Below are 19,453 nucleotides of genomic sequence, written 5' to 3' on the forward strand. Positions count from 1 at the left end.
TAACTTCTCTATGAGTTAGCTGTTATTTACAATTATTAGCTAGGAACATGAAGGTGCATGTGGAAAGTAAATTGCCCACAGACACACAATAAAGTAGTAGGAATTGAATTCATATCCAAATCTATCTCACACTAACACCCACATTTTTACAGATGTGAAAATTGATTCTTTATTCACAATTATCAATATTATTTTACTATCTATATCTATATGTATGTAGATTATTTTTCAGAGGTTGCATGCTAATATCTAATGAAGAACTATACTTTTTCAATTACTCACTCATCAGTTAATTCATTTAAAGCCTATTTTATGTCAGACATCACGTTTGGTGCTAAAGGTTTAATATATGCTTAGATGTAAATAAGTATTTGAATAATTATGAAGATTTTTCCTCCTAACATTTTATTAGCTTTTCTCAAGTTACATATTTATTAAAATAGATAAAATACTATTAATGCAATAATAAATTTTGAAAATATTTTTCTAAGCTGTTTGAGATATTTTCCCCCTTGGAATCCTTGCCAGTTCCTCATTTAAATTTTTTCCTCCAAAATCTCTGGAATAATGAGAATGCAGCTTTGCCTGACCTGTAAATGGACTCACTTTCCCAATTATATTGAACATATTTTCTTAGCTTTTTTGACTGTCCATAACATAATGGTTCATACTCATACAGTATTCATCTTTAAGCAACAAAATCTAGGACAGGATTTTGATAAGAAGGCTATCAAAAGCCTTTTGGAAGGCTTAGGAAGGATATCAAAAAGGATAGGAAGGCTTTTGATAGGAAGGCTCACCCTAATTGGAAATATGTCAGCATTTTTTCTAGGTTACATGTAATGATGGACTTGATTGCATAAGAGTAGGGACATACCTGACCTAGCAGCATGTAAAGCATTCGCATAACACAGATGATTTAACTCTATGAATATACAATACTCCCAACAAAAATCTTTTTTCTTCTCAAACTAAACCTGCCATTTTTAAAGTTTAAAACATGTATTAAAATCCAGATTTGACTTTAATAATCTAACAAGGATGAACTAAATGATATAAACCTGTTCCAAAATCTAATATGACTTCAATCTAATTTGGTGGAAGATAGAAGATCAAGAGCAACAGGCACCTTCTTGGACATACTTTAATTTGTACCTAAACTAGGAGATTTCAGAGAAATTCTTGGTTTTGGGAATGGTCTAGACCTATACAAGGGAATCCATATTGGCCTATGCACCTACTTCTATTTCAAGGACAAGATGATGTAAGGTATTATCTGAGACATGTGAGAGAAAGGGAGAATACAAAATCCTTATAAGGATAATTCTAACATACCTTGAAACACTAATGTCACCACTTTATTGTATGTATGGAAAAAGAAGAGTTGTTTCACCTCTATCCCTGGGTGACCCACTATATACTCATCCTCAGTGTCTCTAACTCTGTGGTAAGCTACTACCCATGTTCTTTCTTGTCATCTTCCAGAATTCTTTCAAAGAATGCTGCTCCTTCCTCTTAAGTGGCAAGAAAGGGGACTGGCCTTACTTGCATTTTCCTGCCCTGAACCTTTATCCTCCTGTGTATATGTCAATCATCACTGGAGGCTGGGAGAGATTAGAGACAAACATAGCCTGGACACAGGTCATTGCCAAAGATTAAGCCCATCTTCAAGTCTACCCTTCTCTAGGAGTGCCTATTTCTTCATAGTGCCGATTCTGTAACACTCATTATCCAACTCTGCCTGCCATGTTGGTCAAGCTGTACAATATATGTGTTCCCATATTTCCAAAGTGAAGTGGGACACAGATTCCCCAGGATTTTCCAAAGTCTGTTTAACACTGTGGGGAGACTACATCAGGATTGCCTAGGTTTTAACCTGAGATGGATCAGGCAAATTAGTTTATGCTTGTGGCTTCAGAAATAGGAAATAGGAAAAAAAAATTCAGAAAAAACTTGTATTTATATCTTTAAAAAGAAAAACATTGAAATATCCTAATTCAAAACTCAGAACTTTGTTAGAATTTCTTTCATTTATAGAAAATTTAGAATTTTGTTTCTTTTTAAAAATTATTATTACAAAAGAGTGTGGATTCCAAATGGTTTCAGTAGTTAGTGACTCTAAAAGTTTGAAACTAGCACTGGCTTTGGCATCTGAGTGACCATTGATATTTAGAAATGAATGTGAAATGAAAAGTAAAGTTTCTTTTATTTTTTCTAGGAGATATCTATTATGAAAGTCTGTCTCTCTGTCTCTCTCTCTCTCTATGTTATAGATATTATGCCTTGATTTCCAAATTTATAAGATTATAATTTAGTACTATAATGCATCCCTCATATATGCACATTTTCTGTTTCCCATCTTCCCCATATGGTTTTATTAATTAAATCCAAATTTACTGTTGTTAATATTATGTCTATGTAAACATTTTTCATTCTGAGCCAAGCATTATGACATTTTATTTCCTTTCTTAGACAAGAGTTTTTACTTTTCTAAAAGTTATTTATTTTTTTTATTTGCTTGGCATTCTTCAAATATCTACTTATGTCTTCCCAAACTTCCAACAACTCTCTAAAATGTTTTTCAATAAAATGATTCACGAGGTCAAACCCTTCAACTTTATTTTATTTTATTTTTCTAAAAAGACCTTTCTCAACAAATTCCACCAATGAACTAACCTCATATTTACTGGTTTCTCCATAGCCTGCTGGAGCCCTAATCTCCTGGGACTTTTTTTGTTATTATATTGAGAATTCACTTAGCCTCTCTTCTGTATAGGATTCTATTTCAGAAATCTTAATTTCCTCTTTCTGGGTTTAATTCCTCCTTTCTGTGAAAAAAGGTATATGGGAGTTAGATATTTTTAGGTTTTTGCATGTGATAAGTATCTATTCTCCCCCACAAATCATGGCTGATGGTATGGCTGGCTACAAAATTCTAAGTTGGAAATCATTTTCCTCAGGATTTTAAAGAATTTTTCTACTGTGCTCAAGCTTTCAGGGTTACTGTTAGTAAGTTTTCTAAAGTAGCTAACATTAATTTAGGAATTCCTATATACCATGTTCTATATTAGCCTATTTATTCCTCATAACAAAGTTATGAAAAAGTAATATTATCCATAATGATAGTTGAGGAAATTGAGGTCGAAAGAAATTGAAAAGCTTGTCTCAGGTTACTTAGCAAATAAATTTTACAGTCAAAATCTGAATCTACACTCTATTGACTCTCTTGTACTGGCAGTCTGGTGCTAATCTAATTTTGATCCACCATATGTAAACATAGTCGTTCTCCTTCTCTGGAAGTTTTTAGCATCACTTTTTCCCCTTTGATTTTCTGAAATATTACAATATGCATTGCTTTTAACATTTCCAATTTTAATCTGTATACTCATATCCTTGATCTCATAATTGCCTCTTTCCTGTTTTCCATATAGTCTCTTCAAAAAATCTTTATAATTTGATGTTTAAATTCTGGGAATAATCCTCTAATTTTTTAACCTATTCTATTTTATTTTTTGTCTCTTGCCATTTTCCTCTATTTTCTGGAAGGTTTCCTCAATTTTACATTTCAACTTTTCTATTGAATATTTATTGCAGTTAGCACATTTTATTTTCAGGAATCCAATTCATGTGTATAAATCTATTTCCATTCTTTTTTATGTGTCCTATAACATTCTAGAATTTTTATAGTATCAATTTCCACCTTTGTTAGGTTTATTCTTAGGTACCTTATAGTTTTGCTGTTGTTGTAAATTATGTTTTTTTTTTTTTTTTTTTTTTGCGGTACGCGGGCCTCTCACTGTTGTGGACTCTCCCATTGCCGAGCACAGGCTCCGGACGCGCAGGCTCAGCGGCCATGGCTCACGGGCTCAGCCGCTCTGCGGCATGTGGGATCTTCCCGGACCGGGGCACGAACCCGTGTCCCCTGCATCGGCAGGCGGACTCTCAACCACTGCGCCACAAGGGAAGCCCGTAAATTATGTTTTTTAAATTACTTTTTCTAATTATGTTTGGTTTTCAAGAATGCCATTGATTTTCTACTGCTGTTTTTTATTTATCTTCATTTTCTTCTTTTACAATTACTTAGCATGGGCCATATATAGTTTCCTTCTTGATTATTAATCATTTTATTATTAATAAGTCTCTTAATCCAACAAAAGTTTGTATGTCTATGCTGGGGTTTGGTGGCTGTGTGAATTGGGACAGCTTCATTTTGTGTATATTGTCTCAGAACATTTTTTCATCAATCCATCTGCTCTAAGATCATTTATTTTCTTTGTAGTACCTTTGTCTGTTTCTCAACGTCTTTTCAGAATGAGCAAAAAATCTATATGGCTCCTTATGAAACTTATTATGTTATAGATTTCCTTTATGGTATTAGAGAGTGTATTTTATTCCCCCAAGCTAACACTTAGAATTGGATTATCAAATCAGACAAAAGTGAATCAGAGATCCTATTCCAGCATCAAACTTTTATAATAATTTCAAGGATATAGTCAATTAAGATGTTCAGACAAAACAGAGAAAGGCCTGAGATATCAACAGCAGCTCCTCAGGTCCCAATTTCCTGCATTGGTCATTAGTATCTGGCTCAGAACAATAGATCAGGTTTCTAAATAAGGTTAATGGGGTTACCTCAGAAAACAAGAGCAGTTAAGGTATAAAACATTTCCATTTATGTCTCAGAGAATTGTATAACTTACAAGAAATACACCATACCGCATAGATTCTAGGTTATATTTATTATAGGTAAGCCTGAGCCAGGAACACTCTATAAAGGGCATTTCAGAGATAAAATTTGTTCCCCCAGCAAATATCAGTAGTCCCTTTTCCCAGAAGTCCAGCTGACAAGGAGATTAGACCAGGTAACCTACCTTCTATTCTTTCTCTCAGGGCATCTGATAGTAAACAGAGTGAATAGATTGCAGGTTAACTGCTTTAGTTACTTCTTTACACTCCCAAAAGGATTCTGTACAACTATCAAGCTGATCATCAAATATGTTCCTTGCTAATACTTGCAACTCTTACTAACTTCTTCCAGAAAGTATTGGTTTTCATTGTGACTTTTAGAGTTTGTGTATAGTTCCAAGGCTCACCACATCCTGGTAGCTCTCTGTTCAAAGATCTTTGATTAGATCTTTAAGGTCAGAGACCTCTGTATTTCTAAGAGGTTTGGCCATGCTCAAAGTCTGTTGGTATTATTTCCTCTCTAGAAGAGTCCAAATTCCACTCTGTTGAATTTTCATGCTGGTCCTTATTGTTTATTATTTGGGCTGACAATCTCACAGTTTTATTAGAGACGAAGGGGATTATTCCCTATAGTTTTTGTTCTTGTTATTTTCTCTTTTCATTAAGGAGGAGGTTGGAATGGAGATAACTTTGCTGTGTAATCTTCAAACATAAGAAAATGAAACTTTTTTTAAAGACCTTCTTCTGCTATAACTAAAATGTCTGTGATTTGAAGAAGTTTCCTAAAACAAGATTTACTTCAAACTCATGTGCTTGATTTTTTTGTGAAAGAATCAGTTTTATAAATTCTAGAATTAACGAGGATCCTATATAAACTTTAAAAATACACAAAAAGTTTTTGAAAAGCAAATGGTTAAATTTTGTGATAATTGCTTTTGGATTCTGAAAGTATATAATTGATACTGGTGAATATAAGAGTAAATAAAAGAAAAACAGAACTAAAATTTAGACTCACTTTCAACTACTTTAAATCAGTACCTAGAGTGTCAAATTTTATCTGCAGCAATAAAGAATTTAATTAATTTAAAGAATACATTGAAATTATACTCTATGGTGCTTCTTTTTCCTATATTTTGGATTAGCCTTTTATATTTTGAATTAATAAGAGAATCAGATGCAAAATTCCTGACAGTATAGGGAATTATTGACCAGTTTCCACTAAATGATAGGTCAAAAGAGTAAAGGCCACACCTTATCTTTTTACCTCTCATACTTTAGCATTTTATCTTGCTCATAATAGTTAGTTTTCAAGTGGGTGTGCCCTTTACTTCTATCAATAATGTGATGAAAATATTTAAACAATATTCTTTTATTGCCACTTTTCCAATTAATTAGTATATGTCAATAAAAATGTTGGCACTTTTTTCATAAGCACCATCTCATTTATTTCTAACATCTCTAAAGATTCTTTTCAATGAGTTAAAAGAGCACAAAATATTCTCTACTGGAAGGGGAATAGCAAATCTTCAGCAAAATAACACTTGTCAAAAAAAAAAGATATATCTCTCATCAAAAAATCTACAAACAATAAATGCTAGAGAGGGTGTGGAGAAAAGGGAACCCTCTTGCACTGTGGGTGGGAATGTAAATTGATACAGCCACTGTGGAGAACAGTACGGAGGTTCCTTAAAAAACTAAAATTTGAACTAACATATGAGCCAGCAATCCCACTACTGGGCATATACGCTGACAAAACCATCATTCAAAAAGAGTCATGTACCACAATGTTCATTTCAGCTCTGTTTACAATAGCCAGGACATGGAAGCAACCTAAGTGTCCATCAACAGATGAATGGATAAAGATGTGGCACATATATACAATGGAATATTACTCAGACATAAAAAGAAATGAAACTGAACTATTTGTAGTGAGGTGGATGGACCTAGAGTCTGTCATATAGAGTGAAGTAAGTCAGAAAGAGAAAAACAAATACCATATGCTAACACATATACATGGAATCTAAAAAAAAAAAAAAAGGTTCTGAAGAACCTAGGGGCAGGACAGGAATAAAGATGCAGATGTAGAGAATGGACTTGAGGACATGGGGAGGAGGAAGGGTAAACTGGGATGAAGTGAGAGAGTAGCATTGACATATATACACTACTAAATGTAAAACAGATAACTAGTAGGAAGCAGCTGCATAGCACAGGGAGATCAGCTCAGTGCTTTGTGACCACCTAGAGGGGTGGGATAGGGAGGTTGGGAGGGAGTCACAAGAGGGAGGGGATATGGGGATATATGTATACATGTGGCTGATTCACTTTGTTGTTCAGCGGAGACTGGAACAACATTGTGGGGCAATTATACTCCAATAAAGATGTTTAAAAAAAAAAGATATGTCTCAGTCAAATTAAATTACAGAGAGTATTGACATTGATAGAATAAAAATTCCTAAGATAGAACTGGGTAGAATTCCTAAAGTAACACCCAATTCTTACAAAATCTACCACTAGGAAACAGAGGTTTCATTTTATATCGCGTTGTAACTGCACCAAGGAATCTTCTTTAGCAAAGTCCCAACATCCCTCTTCAATTTCAGTATGACATTTTATTCTGAAGTTAATAGATAATAATATGTACAACCACAGAATATCAGCTAAATCAAGACACTAAATATAGACAGGGTAATACTGTAGCTTCTGTTCTATTAGGACATAAGAACAGGACCCAAATCTGACCAGGTATAAGATCTTTAGACTCATTCAGTCCAGTACTGCATGGCAGAGCATAGAGCAAGCCTCTCAGAGACAGTGTTGTACCAGAACAACCTTCCTGACTTAGTTTTCCTCCCTCTCAGAATCAATTTGGTTAAGAGAGGAAACCAAAGCCATACAACATCATCATGTGAAAGCCATTGGAAAGAGAATGAAAAAAAGAATATTTAGAATGTAGGAGAAGATTCCTGTGAGCTCCAGATAATTAATTATTATAGACTGCATAATTTGTTTCTTTTAGATTTTAACTTATTAAACATGAAAGGGCCTTTATATTGTGAAAAGCACCCAAGTGTTATGACTTTGTATGGGAATCATCATTAAATCAGCTACTCCTAACTGTTAGAAACACCCTATGTAAGAAATACATACATGTATTAGAGATACATAGCCGGGCAAGTGGTGTTAATGGCAACAAACATGTTTTTCAATATGCTTTTCTGAGTTCTTAGAAATGCCTTTGACAAAAAGGTTAATGAAAATCTTCTAAAACACAACAAAATGTTGATTGTAATGATATTATTATTAGTTAAGTATATGTGTTTTTTTATGCCTTTCTGAGTTTTTCAAGTTGATTACTTATAAGAGCTTTAACCAAAAATTAATGAATTATGAGAAGTTATAGATTACATATATATAAGAACAGAAACACCTTTTATTTCTCTGTGTGTATATATTTAATTCAAACTTTATAATTTAGATTCAGCATGAATCGCAATAAATGGATCTTCAGCAGAGTTACTAATAGAAAAGTTAGCATTGCCATCACCGGAAACATAGATTTTAATTCCTGTACAATAGTTACCAATTTTATCTCCAGAAATGACATCACAATATGTACCAGCAGGAAGACCAGTTTGCAAAGTTGAAGATAATGCCCTGTAAAATAAAATTTAAGATTTCACCACAATTAAAAGCAAGAATACAGACTATCTCTAAAACAAAGAGTTTAACTTTGTGCTGTAGAACTCTAAGCAGTCAAGGTCTCAATGAAAATAAAATCCAAATACAAAGGCCTCTCCAGTGGCTGTAAGTAGTTTTCTTAGGGCCAACAATATTCATATACAAGAGAAGACTTAGGCGTAACCTAGTCAAGAGTAAATATTATTAAAAAAATAATAATAAGGTTGAAGAGTATCAGTGAAGATTTGGTTGAATTGGCTCCTTTAGAGAAAATTGATTCCTGTGGTAAACACACCCATTTAAAATTTGTCTTCATCTGAACTTAAGAAAATACTGATTACTGTCAAGAATTTAAATATGATTATTTCTTCAAAAACCTCTTTTTTTTCAAGAGGGTCAAATAAATTTGGGCTGGAGATAAAAATAATCTCGCATTTCTATGAAGAAGTATATGGTTTTAAAATACAAATCTGTCCCATAAATTTATTTTGATTCTCCCATCTACAAAGGACAGAAATTAAAGGACTGGCAATGGAGTCTTGGGGAAGAAAGAGATACACTTGATTTATTTTTTGTCAGTAAAATATAATTTGTGCTAGAGTGAGCTAAGCATGAGTGGAAGTTAGCCTTTGGCAAAGGCATTTCAACTGCTTGCAAAGAGGTCTTCTCAGCTATAGTTCTCTGTGTGAGGGAATCAGTATACTTGAGACAGAGAATATAAGTGTCACAAATGAAAAGCCAGTAATGAGATGTTTCAGAACTAAAACTAAAAAATCTCCTGACGTCAATCAATGACCATAACATATATATTCTTCATATATATATATGCTTTAAAAAGTATTATTTGCCACAGAAAGACAGGACAGTGAAAAAAGAAGACCAAAGAACTAGATACCAGGGTAGGTGAAAAAAAAAGAGACAGAAAAAAAGATATTTCCGTCCTGAGGCAGTATTTTTCCATTATTTATTTTAAAAGTCCTAGAAGACAGTCTTCTAGGGATTTCACAACCTTTATATTATGTGAATTTTATGTGAGATGTATATGTTAGCATATATATGTGCATAGCTTCCCATGATATGCACAAGTATACAAAAAATAACTCTACTTAGAAGAGAAAGCCCTTATAAAGAGAGGAGATCAAAATAATAAGAGTCATAATCATTTTTCTGCTGATCACTAAGTTTTCTTAATCTGCTGACTAAAGGATTTTTCAGATATGAAAGAAGTAAATGAACAGGAAAAGAATAAATCAAGAACATGTTGGTACAAAATATTATTTCTAATTGATGTCTACTTACCAGTCATCATTGTTAAAGACAATGAATCCTCTGTTTCCTCTTCCAAAAGCTACTTGGTTGCTACCATTATCCCACCAGTTTGTAAAAGGTTGGCCATCAACTACATTGCGGAACACAACCATGTTCCTAAACACAAAATAGCATAGGAAATGCTGATGAATATGTCAACAGTTTAAAACAAAATGTTAAGAAACTGTATTATTAGAGGATATCTCTAAATAAGTATTCCTACCTTATTTGACGCCATCGATGTTCACAGACCCAGTCATTGCCACAAGTAGTATCTGGATTAATAGTAACTTCTTTAATGACTCCATTATTATTTGGTGGCCCAATCCAATTATTAACATCCTCAATTAACAAAAAAATATTAATACATTTTAAAAGCTCACATTATTAACATTACATGTGCCCTTATTCAGTCCACCAAACCCAATCTGTCCCTTATGTGTCTCTGTAGTGTCTTCATTGAGAATTCAACTTGTTCCGTATTTTTACTGAATTTATCTTCCCCCTAACTTCCCATTCTCTAGTGCCATATTTCAAACAAGGCTATGATTCTCTTACCCTCTCATTTTCTTTGCAAGGAATTGCAATGACGTCTTAATATCACTCTAGGTAGTGCAATGTCACTGAAATGGCAAGGCCTTTAGTGTCAGAAACAGCAGGACTAAAAGATAGGCTCTATTAGTACTAGCTACAAAAAACTTAGTTAATATACAAAACTTCGGTGCCTGATTTTCCTCTTCAGTAAAGTGAAGATATTACTTAGTGGCTATAAAAATTAAATGAGGTATGTAAAAATGCTTTCCACATGATAATTGATAAATAAATATTAGTTTCTTTCATTCTTCTTTGTTAAATAAATGTACTAATCAAAGCATCACAATATCCCTTAATAAATTGACCAAATTTTTAATATTGTGGTTTCTGATTGGTACTTTCAAAGATAATCATAGGATAAAACAGATTATGTCTAGGAAGTTTATCAAGGTCTGTCTTAAATCCTGTTGTATGATGAATAGTGGACAAAACTAAGAGTTGTTAGCATGCACAAGTCCTGGAGAAGTCTTGGAAATGTTATGGGAAAAGGGGAAATGGACATACACCATGACTCCAGCCATCAGAAATAAGACCAGTTAGTGGGAATTACAAGAAACTGACTCAATATAAAGGGACATCTTCTAAATATTAAGCCTATCTAACAATAGAATGAGTTGCTGTACAAAGTAGTGGACTTCTCAATTTGAAAATAATCTACTACAAACTAGATAAATATCTATCTGGTTTGCAGTGAAGAGAATTTTCTACTTCAGGTATGAAGTTGCTATATGATGTTGCATTTGAAATCTTCAGTTTGAAAACTGTCCACTAACTTTCTAAATATATTCTTTAATAATCTTATTTCTCAGTCTTTTTTAAATTATTACTCAGATTATTGTCTTTACCATACCACCCAAATATTTTTCATTTTTAACATTCCCAGCAGAGTCAGCAAATGTCTCTTCTTTAACACATATACTTTCCTTCCTGTTATACCATACTTTCCCTATTGAACCTAGGTCTAATTGGATCATCTCTTTGCTTTCCAAAAAACTTCTTTAAAAGTATTTAACAAATATCTATATTGCTCGTACTGTAGTGCATGTACTGTTTTAATTTTTTTGAAGTGTTAATTTGTAATCATATCAACTCTATGAAGTAGGTACTTATGAGAAGTACATATTTTACTCACTGTATCCTATTTTTAAGTGTGTTTTGTTTTCTTTGGTGAGGGGCTACCTTTGTCATATTTTGAAATAGCTTACATACTCTTTGTCCATAGAGATCATTATTTTTTTTAATATTCACTGCATTTTTAAAAGAGTTCTGCATCAGGTCTACACTTAATAAATATTTGATACAAAAAATACCAAATGTAATAGCATCATGTGAAATTAAAACAAAATTAACCTCTTTTTCTTGAGGAAAAGACATTTTGGAAAATACCAAAACTTACTTTTCCGTTTTCAAAATGTCTTGGCCAACGGTAGCTTGACATTACTCGTGTAAATCCATAGGGATGAGCGAGCATAAATCCAACTCCCATTTTGTACAGTCTATAATATTATAGAAGAAAATATTTTTTTTAATATCATTAAAATGTAGGTTTAAAAATAGGGAACTTGGGCTTCCCTGGTGGCACAGTGTTTGAGAGTCCGCCTGCCGATGCAGGGGACACAGGTTCGTGCCCCGGTCCAGGAAGATCCCACATGCAGCGGAGCGGCTGGGCCCGTGAGCCATGTCCGCTGAGCCTGCGCGTCTGGAGCCTGTGCTCCGCAACAGGAGAAGCCACAACAGTGAGAGGCCCGCGTACCACAAAAACAAAACAACAACAAAAAAAAATGGGGAACTTTGTTTCTTACCTAGGGTCCCAGAATGTAAGAATAGATGCTCCCCCAGCTCCACTCCCTCGCTGATTGTCATGGTTATCAACAAAGACAAGTGCTCTGTCAGAAGGCATGAAACCCCAGCCTTCTCCCCAGTTCCTATTTAAAAAGAAAAAAAAATCTTAAAAGCACCTATATGTATTCTTTTACAATAGCTTTAGAGTAACCTACATGTGTATTTCGTTCAGAATATAACCCTCTAATGAAATTCTCTCTCTAATTAAATGAGTATTCTGTAGGGCTTTCAAAATAGAAACTATATAGATATATTATCTACAAATTCATTTCATGCATGTATATATGTAGGAATTACTTGACTTACATTCATGTTACAGGTATAAGATTTTTGTTATAAAAGTTATTTTAGAAGTTTCACTAAATTATAATTTAGATGGACTGTAGAAGGTTCAACATTCTTATCATTTTATACACAATGGCAAACTGTTTTTAAATAAGGCTTCAATATTATATTGTTATAATATAAATATTTTAATATTTGAAATTAATTAATTGATTAATAATTCTACAGGACGACCACATTGTAGGGACTTCATAAAGTACAGAATCATTTTAACAATAACCTGGCCTGCACAAATTATGTGCAAACATTAGTCAAATCTAATAGAGACGTATAATACCAGGATTAAAATTTCTATGTGATGTTTTGGATCTCTAAAATTACTTCCTCATGATTGACGTTCTAAATAATGATGATCAATTGGTGTTTGGGGAACTCTGACACTTGCTATTAGTAAATGAATCCTTGGATGTTGTCTAAATAAAAAAGCTTAAAGAGGAAAATTCATGTTGGGTAATATCACAAATAAATCTGTGAAATACTTCAAAGGATCAATTGTATTTCACTTACTTTAAGTAAGACATCTTCTCTCCATTCCACTTGCGCAGAACTGTGCCTAGTTTTGCACCATATTTAAATTCTGTCACACGGCCATTTCCAAAGTACTCACTGCTTTTAATTGGCTCACCACCCAGATCAATTACCTAGTAGAAATCAAGAAGAAAATATCATTTTAAATAAGAGTTGAAAAGAATTTTAATTAACGAGTTACTATTATATAGAAAATAACTTTATGCTATTTATGTTATGTGAAATGACCCAAATCCTTTTGCTTATGTTAAGATTCTTATTTTCCTTTGTTAAAATCTATGCTACAATACTAAAAGTAACATGACAAAATAACCTGTTGTCCTGTGAGAATGCTGACCTCATTTACTCTTGCACATAAATGATAAGAATAGCTCACACTTATAGAGCACTTAATATCCAGCTGGCAATATTTCTAAGTGCTTGCTAAATATTACCTCTTTAGTTCTCCAAAGAAAACAAAGACATAACCATTATCATTATTCCTTTCGATAAACTTTGAAAAAATTGTTGCTCAGAGAGGTTAATCAATTTGCCTAAACAGACACAGCTAACAGCACTACAGCCAAGAATTTAAGTCACATAGCCTGGCTCAAGACAGCAACTATATTCTTATCTGTGTTCTATAATGGTCTCTGAGGAGATTATACATGACACAGAGACTTTTGGCAGCCTAAAAAATTCTCGGCACTTGCATAAAAAAGCTCCTGTGATAGAGTCAGACGTGCTGTCTCTGAATCAAAGGAGTTTAAGGAACATTCCTCCGTATACATGAGTCAGCCATTAACCTACAGAAATTGCACTTTTAATGAAATCTGCCATTTATTTTCTGATGAATCTTTGTTTTATCTGCACATATGTGTATTGATGTACCTCCTGGTAAATGAAAGGTTTACTTCCTGCAGGGAACCATCTTTTGTTTAGATTATGCAGTTTATCCAAAATTGCCTTCATGTCTCCAGGCCACATGTGCTTAGCGGCATCAATTCTGAACCCTGCTACACCAATGTCAATGAGATGGTTCAGATATTCAGCAATTGTGGAGCGCACATAATCTTTCTCCAGTGCAAGATCAAGAAGACCAACCAGACGACAATCTCGGACCTATTGAGGTAAAAAATGTTGTGATTGGTACATAAAGCATCCCCTTTGCCTGAGAATCCATTTGATTATTCATTCATTTATTCATTAATGGATATTTCTATAGTGTCTTCTTTGCATTGGTCTCTGGGGATACTGACGTTCTAGTATGGACATACCTTTGAAACATTTTCTAGTATAAAAATGGAGAATGTAGGAAATACAGTGGATGAGCTTTTTCATTGTGAAAACTTTAATTGGGAAAAATGTTTTAAATATCAATTTGAGATTCTTTGTTTGAACAGTCAGGCTTAGAATCCTGTTCTAAGGAATCTCAACTAATATTTAAAATGAGATCAATAAGCTACATGTGGATAATAAAAGACATAGACAGCTCTTTTTGCTAATTACCTGAGAGGCATCATTATAGCTCTCAATTTCTCCACTTCTAGTTTTACATTTACCATCATTAAAATCCCAACCAGAGTACGGGACTGCTGGAAAATCCTCAGTTCCGGGGTTGAAGTAACTCCCACAAGTACTGCTCGTTCCTGCAGCCACACCATTTCCACACATATGATTAATTATAGCATCCACATAAATACGGACCTGAAAGGCCAAATTTCTATTTCAATGAGACTTAGAGAGAGGTAGAAATTTATAATGGTATTAATTTGAGTTTACAGCACATTAATATCACTCCAAAATATCTCTTTGTTATTTTATAACTTACCTTCCTAGAAGAGCCAACAGTCAAATGTGAAAGGAAATAATTGGGAACTAAAGCCCTACATGCATTCTAGCCACTTGGTCGAATATTTACATATATGATAAATTAAGAGAACCCAAAACTACCATAACTGTGAAAAAATGCAAAGACCCTTTTTTTTTGGCGGGGAGGGGCAGGAGAAAAGAATCAGATGAGGCAGGAGAGATGATTGGTTTTTGTAATTTCCATGGGTCATCCTAAGAAATAAAAAGCCAGTCTCTACTATCTATTTAGGATCAGTAAGTATTGTCTCTTGTTATGCTCCTCATCAAAGAGAAAATAATTATTTACCATCAAAGAACCTATAGGAAGAAAGACCCGGGACTTATGGGTGGAGACACAAGTCACATAAAAGTAACAGCCAATACAGTAACTGGAATTTCCGATTCCTAACTGGAAAAGTGTTCCTCAGAAACGTATGCAGCCAGGAGGATTAAAAGGTGATATTTTGCTGTATGAGTAAGTTCGTGGCCTTAAACTTTTTCTTACATCTTCTTTAGTACATAAATAAATATTTACAAAAGCTGAACATAAGGCAACAATCACATTTTAATTTATGGCTAAAGCATGAAGTAAAATTTTAAAATATATGAAAATCGTTCTGCTTGAAAGGAACAGGAGGCAAGAGAGAGAAATCCTTTCTCTATATAATACTTTTAAAGGGAACTTTAATTCACTTACACCAACGTTGTTACATCTAGTCACCATGTCTTTGAATTCATTCTCATTTCCTGATCTTGTACATAACTTGTAGCTAACTGGTTGGTACCTTTCCCACCAAGGTCTTGAAGGATTATTAATTACCGCATTTTCATTGGGTGAGGAAACCTACAAATAAAACAACAGTAGTAAGTATCAAATTACAGCTTACTTTGTGTCACTGAATGTTCTAGAAATGACTCAAGAGTCTAAAATTGTTTCTGAATCTTTGTATTTGCAGCCACATTCCTTAACAACCATTAGAAAATATTAACTTCACATTGGAAATGTCCTGCTGAAAAAAATATTGTATTAGAAATAAAACATGAAGTTGCCAACAATTTCAAATTTTTTTCTTCCTCAGAAAACTGTACACAGAGCATAATACCATTTACTCTAAGCACAGCGAAGTCTGCAATTTATACTGTGAACAATACCCACCTGAACCCCTCCAAATCCTTTGGGAGCTAAGTATCGCTCACATTCAAGAGCAATATCAACCCAGCGCCACTCAAACAGATGGACAATAGATGTCCGTCCAGATTCGGTATTTGGGGTATACTGAGCCCAGCAGAATCCAATGGCTGAAAGCAATAGAAAGAGCTTCATTTTGCTTTCAAGCTGTCAGTGTTCTTTCCAGCAACTATTTATATTCCTGTAAGAAGCATATTTTACAATGTAAATGTTACCATGAATAAACAGAGCACAAGCCATTTATTCATAATCTGAAAAGAACTATCGATAATAATGTTAAACAGGTGAAGAACAGCCATAAAATCTCCCAGGAATAACACCTAAATGACCTTTTAGAACAATGTTTTCCTTTTTAAGGGAATATTAACCATTTTTAAACATCTGGCATTTTATATATCTCATTTATTGTGTTGTTCATCGTTGTTTGTTTCATCTTTAGTTCTTCTAGGTCCTTGTTAAATGTTTTTTGCATTTTGTCTATTCTATTTCCAAGATTTTGGATCATCTTTACTATCATTATTCTGAATTCTTTTTCAGGTAGACTGCCTATTTCCTCTTAATTTGTTAGGTCTGGTGGGTTTTTATCTTGCTCTTTCATCTGCTGTGTGTTTTTCTGACTTCTCATTTTCCTTATCTTACTGTGTTTGGGGTCTCCTTTTTGGAGGCTGCACGTTCGTAGTTCCTGTTGTTTTTGGTGTCTGTCCACAGTGGCTAAGGTTGGTTCAGTGGGTTGTGTAGGCTTCCTGGTGGAGGGGACTAGTGCCTGTGTTGTGGTGGATGAGGCTGGATCTTGTCTTTCTGGTGGGCAGGTCCACGTCTGTTGGTGTGTTTTGGGGTGTCTGTGGACTTATTATGATTTTAGGCAGCCTCTCTGCTAATGGGTGGGGTTGTGTTCCTGTCTTGCTAGTTGTTTGGCATAGGATGTCCAGCACTGTAGCTTGCTGGTCGTTGAGTGAAGCTGGGTGCTGGTGTTGAGATGGAGATCTCTGGGAGATTTTCGCCTTTTGATATTATGTGGAGCTGGGAGGTCTCTTGTTGACCAGTGTCCTGAAGTTGGCTCTCCCACCTCAGAGGCATAACACTGACTCCTGGCTGCAGCACCAAAAGCCTTTCATCCACACGGCTCAGAATAAAAGGGAGAAAAAGTAGAAAGAAAGAATTAGTAGAAGGAAAGAAAGAAGAAAAAAAGAAAGAAAGAAAAGAAAAGAAAAGAAAGAAAGAAAGGAGGGAGGGAAGGAGGGAGGAAGGAAGGAAGGAAGGAGGGAAGTAAGGAAAAAATGAAAGAAAAAAGATAAAGTAAAATAAAATAAAGATAAAATATAATAAAATTATTAAAATAAAAAAATAATTGAGAGAAAAAAAAAGGACGGATAGAACCCTAGGACAAATGGTGGAAGCAAAGCTATACAGACAAAATCTCACACAGAAGCATACAGATACACACTCACAAAAAGAGGAAAAGGGGAAAAAATCATAAATCTTGCTCTCAAAGTCCACCTCCTCAATTTGGGATGACTCGTTGTCTATTCATGTATTCCACAGATGCAGGGTACATCAAGTTGATTGTGGCGCTTTAATCCGCTCTTCTGAGGCTGCTGGGAGAGATTTCCCTTTCTCTTCTTTGTTCTCACAGCTCCCAGGGGCTCAGCTTTGGATTTGGCCCCGCCTCTGTGTGTAGGTCGCCGGAGGGCGTCTGTTCTTCGCTCAGACAGGACGGGGTTAAAGGAGCCGCTGATTCGGGGGCCTGGCTCACTCAGGCCGGGGGGAGGGAGGGGCACGGAGTGCAGGGCGAGCCTGCGGCGGCAGAGGCCGGCGTGACATTGCACCAGCCTGAAGCGCGCCGCGTGTTCTCCCGGGGGAGTTGTCCCTGGATCCCGGGACCCTGGCAGTGACGGGCTGCACAGGCTCCCCGGAATGGGGGTGTGGATAGTGACCTGTGCTTGCACACAGGCTTCTTGGTGGCGGCAGCAGCAACCTTAGCGTCTCATGCCTGTCTCTGGGGTCCGCGCTTTTAGCCGCAGCTCGCGCCCGTCTCTGGAGCTCCTTTAAGCAGCGTTCTTAATTCCCTCTCCTCGCGCACCAGGAAACAAAGAGGGAAGTAAAAGTCTCTTACCTCTTCGGCAGGTCCAGACTTTTACCCGGACTCCTTCCCAGCCAGCCGTGGCCCACTAACCCCCTGCAGGCTGTGTTCACGCCGCCAACACCAGTCCTCTCCCGGCGCTCCGAACGAAGCCCGAGCCTCAGCTCCCAGCCCCGCCCGCCCCGGCGGGGGAGCAGACAAGCCTCTGGGGCTGGTGAGTGCCGGTCGGCACCGATCCTCTGTGCGGGAATCTCTCCGCTTTGCCCCCCGCACCCCTGTTGCTGCGCTCTCCTCCGCGGCCCCGAAGCTTTCCCCCTCCGCCAGCCGCAGTCTCCGCCCGCGAAGGGGCTTCCTAGTGTGTGGAAACCTTTCCTCCTTCACAGCTCCCTCTCACTGGTGCAGGTCCCGTCCCTATCCTTTTGTCTCTGTTTATTCTTTTTTCTTTTGCCCTACCCAGGTACGTGGGGGGGGGGGGGCGTTTCTTGCCTTTTGGGAGGTCTGAGGTCTTCTGCCAGCGTTCAGTAGGTGTTCTGTAGGAGTTGTTCCACGTGTAGATGTATTTCTAGTGTATCTGTGAGGAGGAAGGTGATCTCCGCGTCTTACTCCTATATATCTTCCCGGAAGCTCCTATATATCTATATGTATATAAAACGTCTGTAATCATGTATTATTTAACTAGGATTCGATCATATTTCTTAAGTCCTTCACTAAACGAAGGAGATTAACAATTACGGCCAACTGAATTCACAGTGAAAATTTTGCCTGAACTATCTATTGCAAACATTTGTAATGTTTCAATTTCAAGAAGAAACAGAATATTCAATTCAGTTCTGGTTTCACCTTCAAAGAAAATTTGTAGTTATTTCAATTTCTGGATTAAGATTTAAGAAACTATTTGGAAGATGGATGCCCATGCATTGAGGCAACAGACCTTTCCCCTCCCCCCTCCCCCCTCCACCGAATCCTGTGCTTAATGCATTGGCTATAGCAGTCGAGTGTGGCTTTTTTTTTTCTCTCTCTCTCTCTCTTATTTCTTATAACCAAATATCTCTTCTACCTGATCAAACACTACATTAATAAATTTGCATCCATTTTCCTTCTTAATGTACACGAAATCCTGTACATTAATATAGAGAATATAGTACAGGCGGGAAGAAGTCCATTCATTCAACAAGCATTAACTGAGTGCCTGCTTTTTGCTAAGCACATGGATGATACTCAGGATACAATGATGTAGAAGATGGACAAGATTTTATTCTTGAGCAGCTTACATTCTAGTGGAAAAACAGAAAATACATGAGTTAATAATAATAATAAAACTTCAAGATGGCAATAAGAACTAATATGAAATAACAGTGTAATGAAATAGAAAA

General features: G+C 35.7%; 1 protein-coding gene across 3 annotated transcripts; it reads right to left on the bottom strand.

The window, feature by feature from the left end:
• Positions 1–8,150: 8,150 nt before the first annotated feature.
• On the bottom strand, positions 8,151–16,171 carry LOC309957425 (pancreatic alpha-amylase; the record flags this gene model as incomplete). Of its 3 annotated transcripts, none has more annotated exons than XM_082832640.1 (10): positions 8,151–8,340; positions 9,664–9,789; positions 9,896–10,014; positions 11,663–11,762; positions 12,069–12,191; positions 12,961–13,094; positions 13,852–14,082; positions 14,470–14,667; positions 15,509–15,655; positions 15,968–16,171. In XM_082832640.1, the coding sequence occupies 10 exons, from the start codon at positions 16,133–16,135 to the stop codon at positions 8,151–8,153; spliced, it is 1,536 nt and encodes a 511-aa protein (XP_082688766.1). The 3 variants fall into 3 exon arrangements, with proteins under 3 accessions (XP_082688766.1, XP_082688764.1, XP_082688765.1); XM_082832638.1 differs by having other exon boundaries at positions 14,017–14,082; positions 15,968–16,135; XM_082832639.1 differs by lacking the exon at positions 13,852–14,082 and having other exon boundaries at positions 15,968–16,135.
• Between the last annotated feature and the right edge of the window lie 3,282 nt (positions 16,172–19,453).

Source organism: Leucopleurus acutus (assembly GCF_964270905.1).
Source record: "Leucopleurus acutus genome assembly, chromosome: 2".
NCBI classification, from domain to species: Eukaryota; Metazoa; Chordata; class Mammalia; order Artiodactyla; family Delphinidae; genus Leucopleurus; species Leucopleurus acutus.